At 41.5% G+C, this 19,813-nt stretch overlaps 2 protein-coding genes and 1 long non-coding RNA gene across 5 annotated transcripts; 1 reads left to right on the top strand and 2 right to left on the bottom strand.

The window, feature by feature from the left end:
• Window positions 1-28: 28 nt before the first annotated feature.
• Window positions 29-4,316, bottom strand: rnf113a (ring finger protein 113A). Its single transcript, XM_040044305.1, has 10 exons — window positions 4,176-4,316; window positions 3,686-3,765; window positions 3,176-3,274; window positions 2,811-2,918; window positions 2,522-2,631; window positions 2,090-2,196; window positions 896-985; window positions 726-819; window positions 538-644; window positions 29-171 (listed from the first exon to the last, which is right to left on the bottom strand). The coding sequence occupies exons 1-10, from the start codon at window positions 4,279-4,281 to the stop codon at window positions 104-106; spliced, it is 969 nt and encodes a 322-aa protein (XP_039900239.1). The 5' UTR covers window positions 4,282-4,316; the 3' UTR covers window positions 29-103.
• Window positions 4,317-5,221: 905 nt separating this feature from the next.
• rundc3aa (RUN domain containing 3Aa) lies at window positions 5,222-18,933 on the top strand. 2 transcript variants are annotated; one of them, XM_040044232.1, is made up of 11 exons: window positions 5,222-5,492; window positions 13,348-13,475; window positions 13,691-13,824; window positions 13,930-14,015; window positions 14,214-14,303; window positions 16,584-16,664; window positions 16,754-16,919; window positions 17,005-17,162; window positions 17,767-17,880; window positions 17,981-18,087; window positions 18,432-18,933. In XM_040044232.1, the coding sequence occupies exons 1-11, from the start codon at window positions 5,386-5,388 to the stop codon at window positions 18,572-18,574; spliced, it is 1,314 nt and encodes a 437-aa protein (XP_039900166.1). In that variant the 5' UTR covers window positions 5,222-5,385; the 3' UTR covers window positions 18,575-18,933. The 2 variants fall into 2 exon arrangements, with proteins under 2 accessions (XP_039900166.1, XP_039900173.1); XM_040044239.1 differs by having other exon boundaries at window positions 5,223-5,492; window positions 13,348-13,463.
• Window positions 7,076-12,523, bottom strand: LOC120741416. Of its 2 annotated transcripts, none has more exons than XR_005697625.1 (2): window positions 12,100-12,523; window positions 7,076-9,442 (listed from the first exon to the last, which is right to left on the bottom strand). It is a non-coding gene; the product is annotated as an uncharacterized LOC120741416 (long non-coding RNA). The 2 variants fall into 2 exon arrangements; XR_005697623.1 differs by lacking the exon at window positions 12,100-12,523 and adding an exon at window positions 10,512-10,680.
• Window positions 18,934-19,813: the final 880 nt, after the last annotated feature.

The following is a 19,813-nucleotide window of genomic DNA, read 5'->3' on the forward strand; positions in this document are numbered from 1 at the left end:
TGATGGCACCACACAGTGAGGCTGTAAACCTTGTTAAAAAATGTTTTATTTCAATTTTACACAGACAAACACGTAAGGGGAGGCTGGAAATGTTTGGATTTTGCTAATTGTCTTCATCGGATGGTGGTTGGTCTGTCATGGCATTGTGCTTCTCCAGCTTAGCCATCAACTCTGAGAGGGGGAAAAGGTAAAATAAAACATGATTAATGGGTATTATTAAGTTGCACTGATTACAATATTATCTTATAACCTTGATTATACTTATTACGTTCAAAGACAGCTGGAAAGCTGGTGGCCGAGTAATCATTGCTGTTATACTTTGAAGCCATCGCATGCATAGTTGACGCATTTTTATGTAAATTCTCCACACCCCAGTGCGCAGTGACAAAAAGTAGGCAAACACACATCTGCATGGACTCCTTCACTCAAAGTCTAAAGCCAAAATTGATTTCACTCGTAACTGAGCCAACCCAAGGATGCAGAAAGGACAATCAAGACATTTAAAGAAGTCGTCTGTTTTATAGAGATCTTGCCTACCTTTAGCAGGATTGAACACTCCGTGGGTTTGAGTATCGCACACATAACAGCGCTTGGACTTGCGGTAATGCTGAAGTGCACAAACCTCACAAAAGAAGTGCCTGCACCTGAGAGACATTAGACTTGTTAATATGTTTCCAAAAACAGGGAACAGCTTGGCAAGGAAAAAAATGACATTAAAGTCTTACTTTGTGACTACGGGATTCTTATAGGATTCCCGGCAGATGAAGCACTTGAAGGGCAAGTCTTCCTCATCACTGCTTACTTCATAGTTCTCTTCATCTAAATAAAAATAAGACAGCGTTCAGGAAAAGATCGTTTACAGTAGGAACAAAAATGCAGTTCCTTCTCAACTCACCATTGGCTCCATATCGTCCCTCTTCCAGTTCCCTCTCAATCTGCCAGCCATGTTTGTAGTCTGATCTGTCGTGAAGAAACTTGCAGCTGTCTGATAGCAGGAGAGATGATCATGAGGAAGCTTTATTGAACGACCAGTATTTTCTTAAATGTCTCACACACACACTACAAATTGCTCTTATCTATAGATAAATAAATAAAAAAATCCAAATTCTTAAGTTCTCCCATTACATCACATGTTAAAAGTGTTTCCTTGGACTGAGCTCTTATAAACGCAGACCGTTTGAAAGCAGTGAGTTTAATGTCATGTATAAGAAACCTGTTTGAGCTTTGTGACGTTTCATTATTGTGCTGGGAGCAAAGTCTAAAGATGCGCTGTGGTCATTAAGAGTATGACATGGTCAGCAACAATACTCATATATGCTGTGGCATTTAAACCAAACTCAACTTGTACTAAGGGACCCAAAGTGTGCCAAGAAAATGTTTCCCAACAATATTACACCAGCAGCAGCAGCATGAACTGCTGATACAAGACAAGATTCTTCTATCGTAAAAGTTAGAGTGAGCCTGTGTGAACTGTAGCTTCAGTTTTCTGTTCTTAGCTGTCACCAGTTCAACCCAGTGTGGTCTTCTGTTGCTGAACCTCCATCTGCATCAAGGTTTAACAGTTGTCCATTCAGAGATGCTCTTCTGCGTAATGTGTGGTCATTTAAATTACTGTTGCCTTCCTATCGGCTCAAGCAGTCAGACCAATCTCTGATTTCTGCCATCAAAAAGGGAAGTTCACCTGGAGAACTGCAGCTCACCTAATATTGTGAACCAGTCTCTGTAAACCCTAAAAGTGGCTCTGTGGGAAAATTCCAGTGCATCTACATTTTCTGAAATACTCAAGATCAGCTTGTCTGGCACCAACAACAATGCAGCATTTGAGTCACATAAACCAAATTTCTTGCCTGCTTCTATGTGGCTGAACCGACAAGCAGTTGAACAGATACACCTACTGAAGTGGCCAATGAGTGTATGTTGTTCTAACTAGTGGGAGGTTTTACTTACATTTGTCCCATTTAACACGTAACATTTAATCTGAGTTGTTTTTCTTCCTCAATAGATGGAGGGAAGTCATTAAAAAGACATTAAAATGAAAAGTGTTTGATTAATTATACAAAAGACATGTATTTTAAAATATCATACCCACCTCCAAAACCACAGAAACCAGTCTCCTTGTAGTCTTTGCAGATATCTGGCTGGTAGTCCCATCTGACTGTGGCTCGCAGGTGTTCAGGAGCCCTGATTGGTCCTTTTCTGTTACAATGATTGAACTGAATTATACATATCAGTATTAACTAATTACATTTCAGAACTAAAAAAAACCCAAAACTGCATCAGTGATAGATCATCAACCATGCACCATCATAGGAAAGTCTTGAGGAGCAGATGGAGCATTATTTAATGTCTATTTCAAGCCCCTTAAAAAGCTCAAGATTTCCTTTGTCTTTGTGGTTTATTAGCAGTTTTAATGATACACACATCCACAAGAGAAGTGCATTTGGTGTTCTGTTTACTTTTATTTTTTTTAATGACACAATGTGACTGTGATGGAATGGATAAGCCTCGCCTTAATGCTCACCTGACCATGCCAGAGGAGGCATTGCCCATAGTTGTGTCTTTAGGCTTGATGAATTTTTGGTAGTTGTTGATGCCACGATAGATTTTATCATCATCTTTACCTGTCAGTTCCTATTACAAGAGGAAAAAGAAGAACATTAGTTCAATATTTAGTTGAAACTACTGGACTTTTTTTTTTTTTATTTTAGCACTCAAGTCACAATTTGTGAATATGAACAGAACAGTTTTCCAACTAAGTCATTATGTGATAGGAGTTGTAGCCTTTTCTACAAGGCTTTAACATCTACTACCTCTTGGATTTTCTGACTCCTTTCAAAAATGGCCTGGGCATCTTTGTCTTTCTCTGTGTCCAGCTGATATGTAGCAGTTGCACCCATGTCCTCCGGTCCCTCTGGTTTCTTGTTTTTGGATAGGATTGGGAAAAAGATTTACATTAAATACTTTTATATAAGCACATCAATAAGTTTGCAAGACTGTGGCTCTTAAGCAGTATACAGGAGAGGGAACACACACACACAAGGCAAATCAGAAGAGGCCAAATCAGCATGCATACAGATGAAACAACAAAAAGGTTGGATACCTTGCTCATTCATATCTCCTTTACTTTTAAAGGACAGCCTTTAAAAAGTCAGTATGATAGAAAAAGTCAACTCACCGCTGATCGTGTGGATTTGTAGGAAACAGTCATCTTCTTGTCTTCTTTCTCATCTTCACTTTCACTGGATGATACAGCATCTCTCTCCACTTTCTTTGTCTGGACAAAAATCCCAAAACAAAAACAGTCACCTCTGTCTCATTTGAGGCTACTGTCATAGCAGTCTTGTCTGCAAATGTGTGTTTGCATGATTAGATTTATAAACTTTTTCAAAATATCAGGTTTGCAAGTGTATAAAAATGTTTGTCCAAATTCTAAATGTAAAAAGAAAAATCTATATATCCATTAACATAACACACTTTTAAATACTTTAGTACTCTTGTAAATCTAAATGCAGATTTAGACTTTTGCAAATCTAACTTTGTACCAGCTGATTCTGGATACATACTTGCCATTTCCAGTGCACGTTGAGGTACACAGTGATTAAGACAGAAAAAAACAATTCTCGACAAACACGTGTCAAAAAAATATAAATAATAATAAAAAAAAAAAGAATAATCCCCTAATTACCCTCTGAATCATTGGGTTGACGCGAGTTTCTTTCTTTTCTTTTCTCACAACGAGGGTCTGGTCCTCATCACTGTTTTCATCTGAAAAGGACATGAGTGAGATACATTTGGTGAAAAAAAATCTAGTAACTTGCCCAATAACTGACAGCAGACTTGCAAAATCTTAGAATAATCTCGGAGTTAACTAGGAGGACAAAAACAGCAGGCGCATCCAGCATTCCAAATTCCGAGGAAACGTAAACGAGGCACTAATGTGAAATTTGTTTATAACAGGAACAAAATATGTGTCATCTGCGGTACTTTACATCGTTTCTCCGATTTTTGGAATCAGATACAGTAGTTTTGCCTCTTCCCGTGTTAATAACACAGTGGTTATCTGTAAAGGACTACGAGAACAGAAACAAGTAGTCGATCATTAAAAAGCTCGAGCGCTGTCGGCACCGGAAGTTCACTGGGCTTTAAATGATCAGAAAGTGAGTTAAATAACAAACCTTTCTCGCTATCGCTTGCTTTTCTCTTTCGCCCAGAGAATTTCCTATTAGATTTTTTAAACAGAAAAGTGCAAGATCCCTCCCGAGGCTTCTCTGATTCCGCCATCTTGACTCTGTTTTGTAAATATCTGCTCTCGCCACAGCACCCTCTAGTGTCTAGGAGTCATCTCAAGTTAGTCCCTGTACTGGCCAAAAGGAGAATCACACCTGTCCATTTACTCAGGCATTGTGAAGTTAGATTTAAAAAGACAACAATGATACTTCAGTGAGAAAGTGGCTGCAATTTTTGCGAGCCAGTCAATCAAAGGTTGCTCAATGATATTTACCTATTTAATATTTAAAAATAATTCATGAGAATTTAAGTTATGTCTTGGAAATCTTTAGAACTCTATGAAGTGCTGTAATGTTTTTAGAGCTGTGCCAGAACACGTTCGTCCGCCAAAGGGGAATTTAGATACTTGTCAAAAAGTTATAATTATTTAAACTGTTTTAAATGACTTGTTGGTCTATAATCTATCAAATAAATTGCAAAAGTTTCTGACCAGGCACAAGGTAGGAGCTGCAGGAAGTAATTGGCTAAGTTACTCTTAGACAGTGACTTCCTTTATTTTTCCAGGTAAAAAGTCTAACTGATATTAAAAATATATTTTTCAAAACATGTTTGGTCAAAGAGGGCTTTGGGGATTACAACAAATGTAAAAGAACAGTTCTATAAAGATATTTTAAGCAGCAAAAAAGGACTGGTTTGATTATAATGCAGGACGCAGAGTAGCTACAATAACGCAGAGTCGAGATACTTGCAAAAAAGGTAATTTCTTTATTTTATATTTAGCCCTTTGAAAATTCTGTTGACCCCAGCCTATCTACCAATGTAAGGCAAGATATAATACATACAAACACATAAAAACATCAGCAATCACTTTTTTTGCCTGACACCGGAAGAGTGGAAATTCCAGTATAATTCATGAATCTGTGATGAAAACGGGAAGATGGTTTTATTTTGAAAGTTTTAACCGGAATGTGCACTGATAAATACGTGTAACTTGGTTCTAGTCGCTTAGATCCCGTCCTCCTCCTCTTCCAGCAGCGACTGTAGCAGCATCCGTGACTCCCCGCAGAGGACGGCCGGTGTTTGTAGGACTCAGGGCCCGCGGAGGGAGAGGTCCTGGCCTGGGCACGAATCCCGAAGAGGCCCCGGGGCCGCCGCTGGATGGAGTCGGGCTGTATACAGACAGCAATGGCTATGGGTCTGACATCGAAAAAGGCGTCTGCTCGGAGCGTCTGCGTGGAGCGAAAAAACCTCATCACGGTCTGCAGGTATACATCACGACACCATCGACGTGCCGTATTTATCAGTAGGAGCCTGTTCTTGCAAGCTGTTCGGGTTATAATTTCACCAGTATGCTCATCATGAAGGTTTTTTTTTTTCATCCAAGAATTCCACCCCTGCGCTCATTCCCAAAGTGAAACAATGGCAGCAACATAAATGGAAAATATTACAGAAAAAAGGGCCACATTTCTAGAAAGGCGAGGGTTAAGGAGGGGGCAGGTGCGTGTTCACCTTCACGTACCTTCTGTCATCACACCCAGTTTAATAGAAACAGTACACAGTAGACTACAGAAACCACTCAATTATCCAGGGTTTGTTTTTAAATGCTCGTTTACGTCTCGCAGGGCTTCTTTTTTCTTTCTTTCTTTGCTATGATGTTAATCTATTAATTCTGTCAGTCGTTTAAAAGTACAGTCCCCTCCGTGTTTGTTTCTATAGCAGGAAATGCACCTTCAAGTGATTCAAGTGATGAGTGTTGCAAAATCAATTGCAGAATAGGGATGAAGGGAAGATAAGCCAGTCAGCAGCAGGTCTCCTCCTCCATCATGGTGAGCTTCAGTGCCTGAATTGGACAAGGGCATTTGGGGCAGTGCAAGGACTCCTCCCCACATCAGGGGCCCTCCATCCTTCTCCATCCAGCCTAGAGATGGCCTCTGACTGATTGGCTCTAATAAATCACTGTCTTCTGCAGTGAGGTTAGCACTGTAAATGTGTGAGCTGACAGCTCACACAACGAGAGCTCTTCAGCTGCACAGTAAGTCCAGTTTTATACAATAATGTAACACCCTCCTGGTTCCAGTCTGCACATTATTACATCACGTGTGATATTTAGAGCTTTAACAGCTTCCATCCTTTTTGACCAGAGGCTCTAATTTGCATGCTTCCACGTGAGACCAATGTTTATACTCATATAGAAACAATAAATGTAGCAAGACTATTAAAAATAGCCCAGAAATCTTTTTTTTCTTTTCTCTTTTCTCAGCACTTCATGACCTCCTTGCATTAATTTTGTAACCTTTCAAATTAGGCATCCCTGATGTAAAAGTAACTCTGCTCATTTCACTGAAGGCTAATTAACTTTTGGACCATGTTATCACAAGTTCTCAGAGGCCTAGGTGCTATTTTCTCAAACGTCTTTTGCACAAATAATCATCCCATCCCAAAGATGGACAACCTAATACTGTACAAGTCTAGAAAAACGCCACAAATATCCACATCTCAGATGTTTTTTTGCCTTAAAATAACTTGAACTACCCATTTTGTAAAAATATGTTGCTGATTCTTTTCCTTTCTCTGACATAACTAGGTTATAGTGACCTTATCCTACTTTTGGAGTACTAGTTAATTATGTGATATCCACAGAGACTGGCAGGAAAATGCTGCTTTGATCATGTTGTTGTGCTCTCATAAAATTTATTACTCCTCATCTTGAATTGCAAATTGACTATAATCATAAAAAGTGTTCATAAAAGTGGCATCATGCGTCTGAGCTCTGCTGTATTTCTTGTAATTTATTGCACCGTAGTGCTAGAAACCACCAATCAAAACAGAAAAGGACTCCAACATGCACTCACAGTCAAGCATTTTTATTCCAGTACCTTTATATCGAAGGTCCTGCCTGCGTTTTAGTGGCATGTACAGTGAGGCAAAAACACACAACATCACAGAGAGCATGCATGCAAAGAAAGAAAAGTTCTCACAGTGGACACAGACAAGGATTAGCAGGGACACAAAAACACCTTTGTTTTCAGTTTCTCCTGACCGTGCTAAGACAGATTTAATCATTTAAGCGTTTTAAAGACAAACAAACTGGACAAGACAGAAATAAATCTCAAACAGCTTTCCATCAGTAATGCTTACTACAACAACTTTTTTCCATTTTCTAATGAACAACATGACATTGATTAGGTTCACTTCGAGGGCAGTTTCTTCTTGGCATGTCCAAGTTGCTGCCCGATCTCCCTGCTCATGGTGTTTTGGACCTTTTTCATGTTGTTCAGGTCAGAGCTGATTCACAGGCTGCTCGCTGATCGGATAATGAGGAGAGAGCCTGAATCAGCACCGTCCCTCTGGCTGTGCATTAGTGCAGGCAGGGCATCGTGTTGCACGATTCAGGATCCAGGCTCTGTCGCGGTTGTTGAGATGCAGCCATTCCCACAGCTGAGTTTGTGACATTAGTGCTTAATTAGTTCACCAGCCCAAGCTATTATTTACCCTAAGTGTGTGTGTGTGTGTGTGCATTTACTGCATATATAAAGTCTGCCCTCTTTTTTTTCTTACTGCAACATCATACATGTTTAACATACAGTCAGCACACACAGAGATTAACATTTCTACTCCCAACAATTCCTTTAATGTGTTGGCATCAAAGTCCCGGTTAAAAGTGTGTACACTTGATCTGGCATGATGTGGGTCACGAGTACCAGCCACAGAAATCTGACTGATCTTTGCTCAGTGTTTCAGTGTCAAACCTAACAGACCAATCCTATTTTAATGAGACGTGCTGTATCTACAGAGAAAAGAATGGACAAAAAAAGAATAACAACAGAGAAAAATAATAAGAGATGGCTATTCTAAATAGTAAGTAAGAAGAATGCTCCTTCTTTTTAGGTTAGGGGGACTTTTGAATTGCCAGACATCCCAAAAAGTATCTGAAAACCCAAAAAATCTTTTTAGGGCCACGTAGAGACTTGATATTTATGACATCCACAGTGGTATCAGTATCGTACTGAGCTGGACTGTTGTCAATAGCAACAGGGTTCATCTAAATGTGGCTTTTTGCAGCGAGTGGAGGACATTCGTGCAACTCTCGGATTAGCGTTGTTTATCTGAGCTCAGTTTGACAAAATGTTTGGGGATCAGAGGAAGCAAACCAACCGGCTTGTGTTGGTTTGTCTTTAAGGGCGCTTTCCATCCGTTAATGTTTAAAATTGAATGTTTTGCTGCTTTTTTTAGTCTGGCTAAGAGCTCTCTTGCTGCGGTCCGTGACAGGAGAAACGGTGCTACTGTAGGCATGGTGAACCTGAGAAAAAAATAGATAAGATGAGTGAGACAAGTCTGATGTGAAGAGGTATCCATGCAGCCGCTTCCTGTAAACAAAGAGAGCTGGGAGAGAGGCAAGAAGGGAGGGCGATGTGCTGCATGTTGGCTGAGCTCTGAGGCCTTCTGGGGCGTGGCTCAAGAGAAGAGAATAAAATGTTCTGAACTGTAGTAAAGCACGCCTGTTAGACGTGCATCGGCAAGAGAGTCAACGAATATTTGAATCTACGTGTGCAGATGGAGTAACACTAATTTTAATCGTTCAGCTTCCGTGCAGCCTTCTTTTGCATTTTTCCTGATTTCCGATCCTACGCTTTTTTCTTTTCTTTTTTAATTTTTCTTTTTTTTACCAACACCGTCAAGTATTTGAAATTACAGCAGAAATGTCTAAAAGTTTGGCTGAACACTTGGACACCACTCATCAGCTGATCTGTCTACACTCTCACTGTTAACTTCTCCTGTTATTCCTCATTTTTACCCCTCTGTCATACTCTAATATCTGATTCACACTATCTGTGCTTCTCAACACCCTCACTGTCCGTCGTACGCCGTGATCCCTCTACACCTCCTCTGACCATGAAACACTTCCTGGACACTTGGTCACAGAGGGGATCGGTGAGAGAGAGAGACACACCCTACTGTAGTTGTTTTTTTTGTGTGTGTGGTTTTTGTTTTACTTTTTTTTTTTTTTTTTTTTTTTTGTCATTGAGGATTTGGCCCAAATTGTGATTTGAAATATTCTTCAGAGCACAAAGCCTTTTCTTTTTCATGCCAGTCCAGTGCAGGACGCCTCCCCCGACAGTCCACGATGATAAACACAGCACTGGCTGGCGTTGTGCAATGCTTCGGCCAGTGAGGAGTTCACCTGTGTCATCTGATCCTGCTGGTTATGCCAAGGCTAGAAGACAGAGACAGAAATAAGAAGACAGAGAAAGTAGTCAGGGAAATGCATGTGAGGGAAAATAAATAAAAATGAAAGTCGAGAAAGTTAACGTGAAGCTTTGTGTTTTTAGGTTAGACATCTTTGCTGATGAACGCAGTTTTGGTTATCCCGTGTCGTGCTGCGGATCAAACGCAAGTTTGTAAGTACAGTAGAGGGGTGAGAAAGGAGAACAAGAGGGCATTTAACAAGAGTTGAGAGTGTGCTTGGCATTGATTCAGGCTGAGTGAGAGGTTGCACAAAAGAAGCTTGTCAGAAGGCCCTGCAGTTGTTTTTCAGTGTCAAATCGTACCAAGAACATGTTGCTATTCCACTCCATCCATTTGCATTTGAGGCACGCCAGAGATTCCCCTTCAGATCAAAGGACTTCAGTTAATTTACAATCATCTGTTATAATATTCCTGTTAAGATAACGTTGCTCTCACATTATTAGGTCAGACAGGTTTTTTACAGCTGTTGATATTTTGTTTTTATGATTTTAAATGCTGTAACTTTTGCTAACAAGAAGCTGTTACATGTTGGTTCGTATACTGAGCGTCCAGACCCACTGCTTGGGTTTCCATGGCATCTAGGCTCTGCACAGTGAGAAAAGATTTGATGTAATGCATTTTTCTGACTTGGAAGCATCACAAAGAGGAATTGTACTGTGAATTTGGGTGAATACGATTTACTGTTCACTCATTATCTCATATTTCTGACAGATTAGTGCATTTCTAATTTTCTAACTTTTCTTCCTGATGGGATCCCTTTAGACAACATCAGGTAGTATGTAGCCGATTATTTTGTGAAGCTAAATCGTAGCTGTCGCCCCCGGTCCCAACACACAATATTTGTGCTTATTTGGCAATACCCACCAAGTGGATTTTTTTTATTCAGCAAAAGCAGTTTTAGCTGCCCAGCTGAAATAGAGAACACACTTGAAGAGATTCAGTCTAACATTCTGGATTTCTGGATCTATTATCCATTAATCTGCTGATCTACATGGTTTTTCAAACATTTTATCAGACAAAATTCAGATGCCACTAACCTGTTTCTTTGATAAATCCAAAGTGACCTGACAAAGTCAAGGCTCGAAAAGTAAATTTAATCCAGTTTTTGCTCTCAGTGCCGATTCCGTCGTGTTATCCATACGTCCTCTCTGATGATTCTTATTTTGAGTCAGTCCCCCCACCCCGTGATGCCGTCTTCTCTCATCTAGAGCGTCTTGCGTTTGGGGAAGATGGCTTTCCGGAAAGAGGTGCTGGTGGTACCTCTGCTGAAGGACGCACTGCCCAGCGAGATCTTGGTTTTCCCACTGGTGATAGTGGAGGAGCCCAGAGATGTTGTGCTCCTGCCCCGGGTGATGGAAGAATTCCCCATGGCAAGCTTGGACTTCCCCCTCTTTATTGTGGTGTTGCCCAGGGTTAAGGCTGTCTTCCCCTCCGTGAAGCTGGTGTTGCCCATTGAGGAGAAGCTTGTCTTCCTGACCCAGATTCGACGGCAGGGTTCGGGACTCACTAGACGCAAAGCATCGCACACTCATGCAGCACTCTATGCTCTGCAAGCCCTCGGGAGTAATAGTAACATCAGCTACAATCCAGAGTGGACCAGAATGCTAAGCGTGGATAGTGCGACCCCCGTGTCGCATAATGCCTTCGTTGAGCTCTTCAACGTGGGCTTTGGAAGGCCACATACCACCCATGTGTCCCTGTGAATGGACAGAGGCAGCCGTAGGTGGCCACAGCCTATCTGGGGGGACTGGGACAGTAAAGCGATTGTCCCAGCGCCACGACGACACCGGACGGTTGAAGGAGACATTGTTGCAAAGAGGACAGTCTGTGGTGACATCACTTTCTTCTGAGCCATTGTTCCCTATAGCCTGTGATTGTAAGATGTTCCCTTTGTGTACAACTGTATGCACCATATGTGAAATGAGTTGTACCGTGTTGTTTTAAAGGAAAGGGACGCTGAATGTGCTCATGTTCTCCATATGTATGTGAAGCTTTGATTGCACCTCTTCTGGATTTGTGCCGTCCCTCCGTTTGGAATATGGGTGTGGTTCCTTCAGTTGGTGTTTATTATCCATCTGAAATCTTGCTGAACTTTTTGAACTCGTGCAAAGTTTTTATTTTCCTCCCCTTTAATGTGTTACAGATCTTGAAATGTCTACATACAAAACAGTCAAGCTCATCAGTGTTTAGACATGTTACTTTTATAAGCACTGTTACATCGATCAACCTTTACAGTCTTGGGGGTGAAAACTGGATTTGCAGTGTGGGAGCTTAGTTATGGAAATGTGAAGTATCAGTCAGTCTTATCAGCAGAAAAAATACCACATTCAAACCAACGATGCGGACGTGTTGATGCACAACATACAGGAGAAAAGTGCTGATGAAGAGCACACACATACTCTTCTGTCTCCACATACATCACACACATCCCCTCCCTGCCAAGTCAACGCACCATAAATCGTCATTTCATCAATGTCACATTTGCATAACATGCTCAGCACTACTTTGGGAATGGGACGGCTCGCTTTTGATTGCGAACCTATTAGATCTGCAGGTCATTATCATTTTTTTTATACACATCATAGACATAGCAGCTCTTTTTATTGATTTGGAATCACTACTGACCTTCTAAAACAGACCATATAGATATATCCATGGGTTTTTAAGTATGTGCAGGATTCAAGTGTGAAAATCCCAGTAGATGTTGCTATGCGTTTCTTTCCCCCTGACGAGAGTGGTTTTGAACACAGACACAGACTTGGTCCCATGGGTGCAGGTCAGGGTAGTGAGAGAGCTTGTAGTCTCTCCTCGTGAAACAGAGGTATTGCCCACTGCTATGCTGGTTTTGCCCAAAATTGTGGTGGTTCTGCTCCAGGAGATCGAGTATTTACCCCAGGAGATGGTGTACTTATTCCTCAGGATAGAAACCCTCCCTTTGGTGAAGGAGGTTTTGCTTGACGAAAATGTAGTTTTCCACTCATTGTTAGAGTCTTTTTTGGACTGCTTGGCTGCTTTGGGTGTCTTAGCCCTGGCTTCGGGGGTCCTTTCCATTTAGGTGTTCCTCCGCTTGGACGTCAAGGCTTTACGGAAGGAGGTGGTAGTGGTTCCCCGGCTGAAGCTGGCCCGTCCCAGAGCCACAGTCGTCTTTTGCCTTTGAATGGTGGAATCTCCCATGGAGGTGGTGGTCACTCCCCTGAAGATGGAGGATTTGCCTAAGGAGACTGTAGTCTTTCCCCTGGCTATGGAGGTGTTTCCCACTGCCAGGGCAGTCTTGCCCTCTGTGATGCTAGTGTTGCCCATCGAAGCCGAGGCAGCCCGCCCGAGCCTGTGCCTGAATGCCCGCTCCTAACATGCACGCTGCATAGCGTTCCTTCTGTGGTGCAGCCGGTGGGTGAGCATGTGAGGTCAAAAGCCAAGCTAAAGCTCCGGCAGCTGCCCTAAATAGATCACACCACAATGTATAGATAAGGGGGAGGGAATTATTTGATCATTCTTTCATGCTCGTCGGTCCCTCAGAGAGACAAGACCCAAAGGGACCTGGAAGCACAGCACGCACAAAGGCTGTAAAGACAGGGAGTTAATTGTATTGTTTTCATGATAACACTGCCAAAGCACTGAAGGGGTACATTGTGCAGTACACAAGACAATTGGGGTGACCTCAGTATGATAAGATGGCGTAGTTCCCAAAAAAAGAAGAAAAAAAATCCTCTCAGCTGTTGTTCAAATACAGTAGTACATTTGTCTGCTTGGTTACAGTACACAACTGCATTTCATGTGCAGCACAGCCAACTAAGAGTCCAAACCCCTCACACATTGCCATCAAAGTGTGCAGTATTCGTCTAATTTTTCTTTCTCGGTGCACTTCTATTTCAGATTCTCCGTAAAGACTCTCCTCGAAAAGTACACAGCAGAGCCCATAGATGACTCATCTGAGGAGTTTATCAACTTTGCTGCCATTTTAGAGCACATCCTCAGCCACCGCTTCAAAGGTAACACTGCAGGTAACATGCAGGAAAGATGGACAAAGTTAATATGACTTTCATTGTGAAACAGTCGAAATATATTTGAAATAAAAATGCAGCAGGCATTCTCGTCAAAAAGCCATAAAATGGGTGCGATTACACAGTCAGCTGGATTGTTGCTGTGGGTGCATATTTTAGTTTCACTTGCTGTCAGAACAGAAATGATTGATTGGTGTGTTTTAATATTAAACCAGGTTCTGGCAGCTGGTTCAGCTCAGATGGACAGCGCAGCTTCTGGGAATACATCCGGCTGGCGTGCAGCAAGGTGCAGAACAACTGCATCGCCAGCATCGAAAACATAGAGAACATCAGCACATCACGAGCCAAGGCAAGGAGATTTGTATGCACTCTAGTGTGTGTGCGTGTCTGTTTGTGTGCGGATGAGTGTGAGAAAAGGTCTTCTGTTCCCACTCGCTAATACGTCGTCCTACAGGGCCGGGCGTGGATTCGAGTGGCGCTGATGGAGAAACGTCTCTCTGAATATGTGTCCACTGCTCTCAGAGACACAAGAACAACAAGGTTTGACTGGATTCTTAATTTAAACTAAACCTTTGGTTTATAATGATTCCCCAGTCCTGTTTTCCTTCACTTAACATTCAGCGTCTCAATACGAAACATCGGTTCTATATACAGGGTTTTACTCCTATGAAAATGAATGTAAATACTCAGTATGATAACTAGAAATTCGGAAGTGATAATCACCTCTTTACTTGGCAGGAGGTTCTATGATGATGGTGCCATTATGTTGAGAGAGGAGGCCACAGTGCTGACTGGCATGCTGATTGGACTGAGTGCCATTGACTTCAGGTGAGGTGGAGCTGTGCAGAGACTGTGACACAGAACACAATATATTTTGAAAGAAGCACAGACACCAGCCCAGGCATTTTAAAATCAATATGGTATTACGTGGAATGCGGTAAGCTATCATAAAGTGGAGCTATTATCCTTTAATTATGCTTTTTTCTTATTTTCTGTAAAATATAATGCCCTGCAAAAGTCCTAAGGTACCTCTCATCACTTTATATTTTTCCAGGAAAACAGGAAATAGGTGGAAACACATGGAATTAGAGGATATAAGGCAAAAACCGAGTTTGTACAATTCTAACAGGCTTGAAAGTCACATTGACTTTCAAGCCTGTTGTGACCACTTTTATTTTTTTTATTTATAGCCTGGACTCTCTTAGCCAAGCTTTCTTGTCATTTCTTTAAGTAGTCCTCAGGAATAGTTCTCCAGGCTTCTTAAAAGACATTCTTTTTTGGATGTTGGCTGCCTTTTGATGATGACCCCTCACGTCTTCAGTAAGGTTGAGGTCCAGGCTCTGTTGAGGCCATGGTTGATAGTGTTCCATTGTGTGTTTTCTATCCAAGTATGCTTTTACAGCATTGGTTTTGCGTTTGGAATCATTGTCCATCCATCCATCCATCTTCATCCGCTTTATCCGAGGCCGGGTCGCGGGGGCAGCAGCCTAAGCAAAGAGGCCCAGACCTCCCTCTCCCCAGCCACCTCCTCCAGCTTATCCGGGGGAATACCAAGGCGTTCCCAGGCCAGCCGAGAGATATAATCTCTCCAGCGTGTCCTGGGTCTGCCCCGGGGCCTCCTCCCGGTGGGACATGCCTGGAACACCTCACCCAGGAGGCGCCCAGGGGGCATCCTTGTCAGATGCCCGAACCACCTCAGCTGGCTCCTTTCGATGTGGAGCAGCAGCTGCTCTACTCTAAGCCCCTCCCGGATGGCCGAACTTCTCACCCTATGTATAAGGGAGAGGTGTCCACAATGGAATCATTGTCGTCCTGAAAAATGAAACTATTGCCAATCAGATGGTGTTGCATGATGGATTAAAATCTGTTGGTACTTTTCTGCGTACATAATGTTTTGACAAGATCCCAAACGCCACTGGATGAAATGCAGGATGGTTTACTGATAAGAATGACTTCTTGACAGCCACTCTTCCACTGAGACCATTTCTTGTGAGACTGAACAGTAGATGGATCAGCTGGAGCGTATGATGTATCTCTCATGCTCGTTGTCAAGTCTTTGCTGGATGTTTTTTTTAACTATTTCTTATGGGCTTGACTTATTGATACTTTTTGATAATTTGTCAAGTTTCTATAATTTTGAAGGACACGCTGCACTCCCACCATGCTGAGATATACCAAGTGTTTAGCCAATAGCTCTTTGGGAATCACCTTGTTGGTGCAAAAATAAAACTGTGTTGTCTGTGGCATTTTTTAATATATTCAACTAAATAAACTGGAACAAATGATGTGTTTTTGCAGCAGTCTGAGTAACAAAGTGCCTAAAGATACTATTTTAAAACCAGTTCTTTGCTAAGTTGTCTGTTATGTGTGGATACAACACTTCTTTGTATTAAGTAATTAAGTAAACACTAAACACAACTTAACAAAGAGTCTTTGAACTCTCAGCAAAAATTATTTGAAAGACCTTCAGAAAGCCTGAAAAACTTCTGCACAAGAACACTTTAAAGAATCCAAAAAGTCTGGCTTCTTGGAAGTAAAATGTAAATGAATGAAGTGTTGCTCAAAGCCTTTGCACAGCAATATATATACTGATACAGTGGTGAATACTAATACTAATCATGGCCAAAGTTTCAAATAAATAGGTCAGCTTTTGAACCAATAAATCGTTTTAAATGTTTGCTGTCAGACAATTTTTTTGCCTTAGTGTTTCATCTACATGCCTTTAATGTTGTGATCTAATTGACATTGTTCTGGGATGGGAGCCAATTAAATTGGCCAAATTGTCTCAAGGGAGAGTAGCTAAAACAGCTTGTTTTTGACAGTAAATAAAAGGTTACTACTGTAGCAGAGTCCAAGAATAATCCTACTTAGGTGAAAATGAGCATATTAGGCCCCCTTTGTGTATCTTACCTTGTGTATGTCATCTTTTTAGGTCTGCTATATAATTTTTTTAAGCCCAGTATTTATAGTGGGCTTAAAGCTGTCATCTGAATCTGAGCATAGTACCTAGTAATGCATAAAATTTTCCAGTAGTGTAGGCATGTTTATTAATGGATAATGTACACAGCACTTTCCATTTCTTTTTCTTTTTTATTTCTTTCCGTGTAGTTTTTGCCTGAAGGGCGAGACTCTGGATGGGAAATCCTCGGCTGTGATTGATTATACGCCCTACCTGAAGTTCACTCAGAGGTGAGCGCTCATCATGCCACTTCTAACAATGCATGCATGCATGCACAGGAATGGGGTCACATTAATACTCCAGCCTCTCTCTTGTTTAGCTATGACTACCTTAGTGATGAGGAGGACCGGCGCAGTGTTGACAGCAGTAACAGCGAGGAGAGCATCCCCGAGCATCCCTACATCCCTCTGGTGACAGACGAGGAGAGCTGGAGCAACAAGTGTCGCAAGATGGAACAAAGATTTAAGATTGTCTACGCTCAGAAGGTGACTCATAACAACATTACATATCTGATCATTGCTATGAGCATCTGCAAAGAATTACCTGCCTCATTCAATATGTGTTATTCAGGGTTATCTAGAGGAGCTGGTGCGCCTGCGGGAGTCACAGCTGAAGAACGTAGAGACGGAGAACAAGCGTCTGAGAGCCAAGGTGGAGGAGCTGACAGTGCAGAGCCAACAAGAGAAGAAGGAGCTGGAAGCCATTGTGCTGGAGCTGCAGGCACAACTGTGAGTTAGCACATACAAGCTTGGCATTACATTTGTTCGTTTGCTCTTTCTCGCACACAGATTTCCATTATGCAGTGTATTTACATGTTGGGCCAAGTTTAAAAGGGGAGCTAAAACTATTGTTTTAATGTAACCTCACAGCTTGGGACAGTTAGATTCTGACTTTTAGTTGACTTAACAACTTTGCTTCTGCTTAGAAGAATAAAAGACACTATTACACTGGCTTCTGACGCTGTCCTCATGAAGAGACTGCAAAGGGATATGTCTGTAATTCTTTTAATATATTTAAATGTTGTAGATATAATATAAAGATACACAACCTGACAAAAAACCTGCTTCTTTCAATCCCCAGTTTTCTACAATTCTCACTGATCTTGTTGATGTCTGTTAGTTTTGAGGGTCTGTTGTAAAATCTGAGGATGATTCTGGATGTTCAGCAACACCAGGGTCTGTGTATTTAACTGACAGCTGTTTTAAAGACTACTATAACAAACTATGGATGCTTTTGCTTGCTGCTTCTGTCTTTGATGTTCAGGCTCATATATTTGTCTACTAAAACTAAGAGTTTTTGGAATTTAATAATTTTACTCTTTGCTGCATTCAGCTCTGCCCTCATGCCCTGTGACTCCTCCCACCTGGCTAAAGATCTCTCCATCCCACTCATCAACCAGTGGTCAACCATCACAAACAACCAACGTGATGTCAAACTCTTCCGCAGGTGAGCTTAAATAAACAGCACAGCTCTTTTTTTAAAAACATATTGTAATACATGCTCATCCAGACATGTTTGTGTCTTGGTGATATTCTGTGAAAACTAGGAGGAGCTTCCACAGCTTGGAGCAGCTTTCCGCTGAAGTCAGTCTGAACTCCGACTCTCAGAAGACTGATGGGAGGCAGAATGGCGACGCTGCCTGGACCTCTGCAGGTAATAATGTTTGTTGTAGAGCATTTTAATGTTACTCTAGTGATGATATTATCTTTCTGTTTTTGTAGACAGTATTTACTGTTAAGTAAAATGCAATTTTATGCAGTGGCAGAGTCGATTTTTATTAGCTGCTTTTATACTTAACAAAGTAACCATAATCCTGCTCCCTCCTCTCTGCACAGCTACATAAAAGCCTTTCAGAAGCAGCCACCCATACACATGGACATACATATTCATAACAAATGCAAGCTTGACGCCCATTTATAATGCCTCATGTGGGCAGCTTAAACTATGCATGATCACAAGTTGAATTTTATTGTGTTCTCCGTGTTATGTTCCTGCAGGAAAAGATAACACTCCTTCCATGCTGGGTCTGTGCGGCTCTTTGGCCTCTTTACCGAGCTCGAAGTCTCTGGCAAGCCTCAAGTCCAGTGAGTGTTTAGTCAACATCAGCACTGAACCCAGCCCTGCGCTCTCTCCCAGCTAGGAGCTTCAAGACCAACAACAGCCGAGATTGAACCCCAGCCTGTCTGCCTTGCTGCGTTGACCATGTCCAAACACCCTACCAAAACCCTGCTCTCATCTTATAGCCACCTCTATGGGATAACAACAGGATCTTATGACACCACATCTGGATTTTTGTATATGAGAGTGAAGTTGTCATGAAGCTAAAAGAGTCTCTCTCTTTTGGTTGTTTCCTTTCCCCTCACCTTATCTTTTCCTCATATCCCTCTTTGTATCTGTCAATCCCTTCATCTGAAATCATGCAATGCCTCCGGGAACACTTGTCAGACATTTTCCAAAGCATCCAGTCGCATCTAAATTTTCCCATCTTGCTCCTTATTTGAAAATCGGTATTCTTCTCATGGTATTCTCTGTGTATTTGTGCACCTTTGGCCATTTTTATTCCATTTTAAGTGTAACCAAGACAGCACTAGCAGCTCTTTGGATGCAGAGACAGATGTGATGATCATTTTAAGAGATGCAGATTATCCATATAAAGTCAGAGGGTGGGTGGTTAAACAGGCTGCCCTTATGGTGTCATAGCATCGAGACGTATGCTCTGTGTGACTGAACGGTATTAGGGTCTGTCACCCTTGAAAGTGCTTATCATTCCTGCCTGGCTAATCAAACAACACAAACATTTTCAGTAGGTTTAAATCTGTGCAGCTATTTATGGATTCTTTTAAGTCTTAAAGTACCGCATATGTTCATTTATCATCTCCAACAGTATGTTCTTTTTACACGTATGCAGTACGTTGAGTTATTTTGTGTTGCAATAAATTGCCTTTTTCCATGAAGTGTGTCTTTTAGTGTGTCTTAGAAGGAACAGTGGCAAAAGCAATATAGATGTTAAGTAGGGAGTTGCATCGCTGTGGCTCCATCTGCTGGTTAAATATATTATATGAATATCATATAACTTCTAAGCCTTTGGGTTCTGCAACAAATTAGAGTACTTGCATTTTCCCACAAAATGAAAAAAACAGACTTTACTTCCTCTAAACGGATCAAAACATCTTTTTAAAAATTCCAGCTTTGACATAATAACCTGCAAGAATTATTCTGCTGATGAGTGTTTGATAGAAAGGCTGAAACTTTACCAACTTTATAGTCAGTATTTCATGGCTGATGCAAGAAACAGTTGAAACAGTAGTAAAAGAATTCCTGGAGTTGATAACTCATGATAGACAGATCTGACTGGTCTATGCTGATCGTGGGCGTCCTG

The sequence above is a fragment of the Simochromis diagramma genome, unplaced genomic scaffold, assembly GCF_900408965.1.
Source record: "Simochromis diagramma unplaced genomic scaffold, fSimDia1.1 OVJJ01000321.1, whole genome shotgun sequence".
In the NCBI taxonomy this organism is placed as follows: Eukaryota; Metazoa; Chordata; class Actinopteri; order Cichliformes; family Cichlidae; genus Simochromis; species Simochromis diagramma.

Excerpts from the sequence above, each read along its gene's own strand:
- rundc3aa (XM_040044232.1), top strand. The coding sequence starts at position 5,386 with ATGGAGTCGGGCTGTATACAGACAGCAATGGCTATGGGTCTGACATCG. Across the intron at positions 5,493-13,347 it reads AACCTCATCACGGTCTGCAG|ATTCTCCGTAAAGACTCTCC; the intron begins GTATACATCACG and ends CTTCTATTTCAG. Across the intron at positions 17,163-17,766 it reads CTGGAGCTGCAGGCACAACT|CTCTGCCCTCATGCCCTGTG; the intron begins GTGAGTTAGCAC and ends TGCTGCATTCAG.
- rnf113a (XM_040044305.1), bottom strand. The coding sequence starts at position 4,281 with ATGGCGGAATCAGAGAAGCCTCGGGAGGGATCTTGCACTTTTCTGTTT. Across the intron at positions 2,197-2,521 it reads GCCTCCTCTGGCATGGTCAG|AAAAGGACCAATCAGGGCTC; the intron begins GTGAGCATTAAG and ends TCATTGTAACAG. Across the intron at positions 172-537 it reads AGTGTTCAATCCTGCTAAAG|AGTTGATGGCTAAGCTGGAG; the intron begins GTAGGCAAGATC and ends TCCCCCTCTCAG.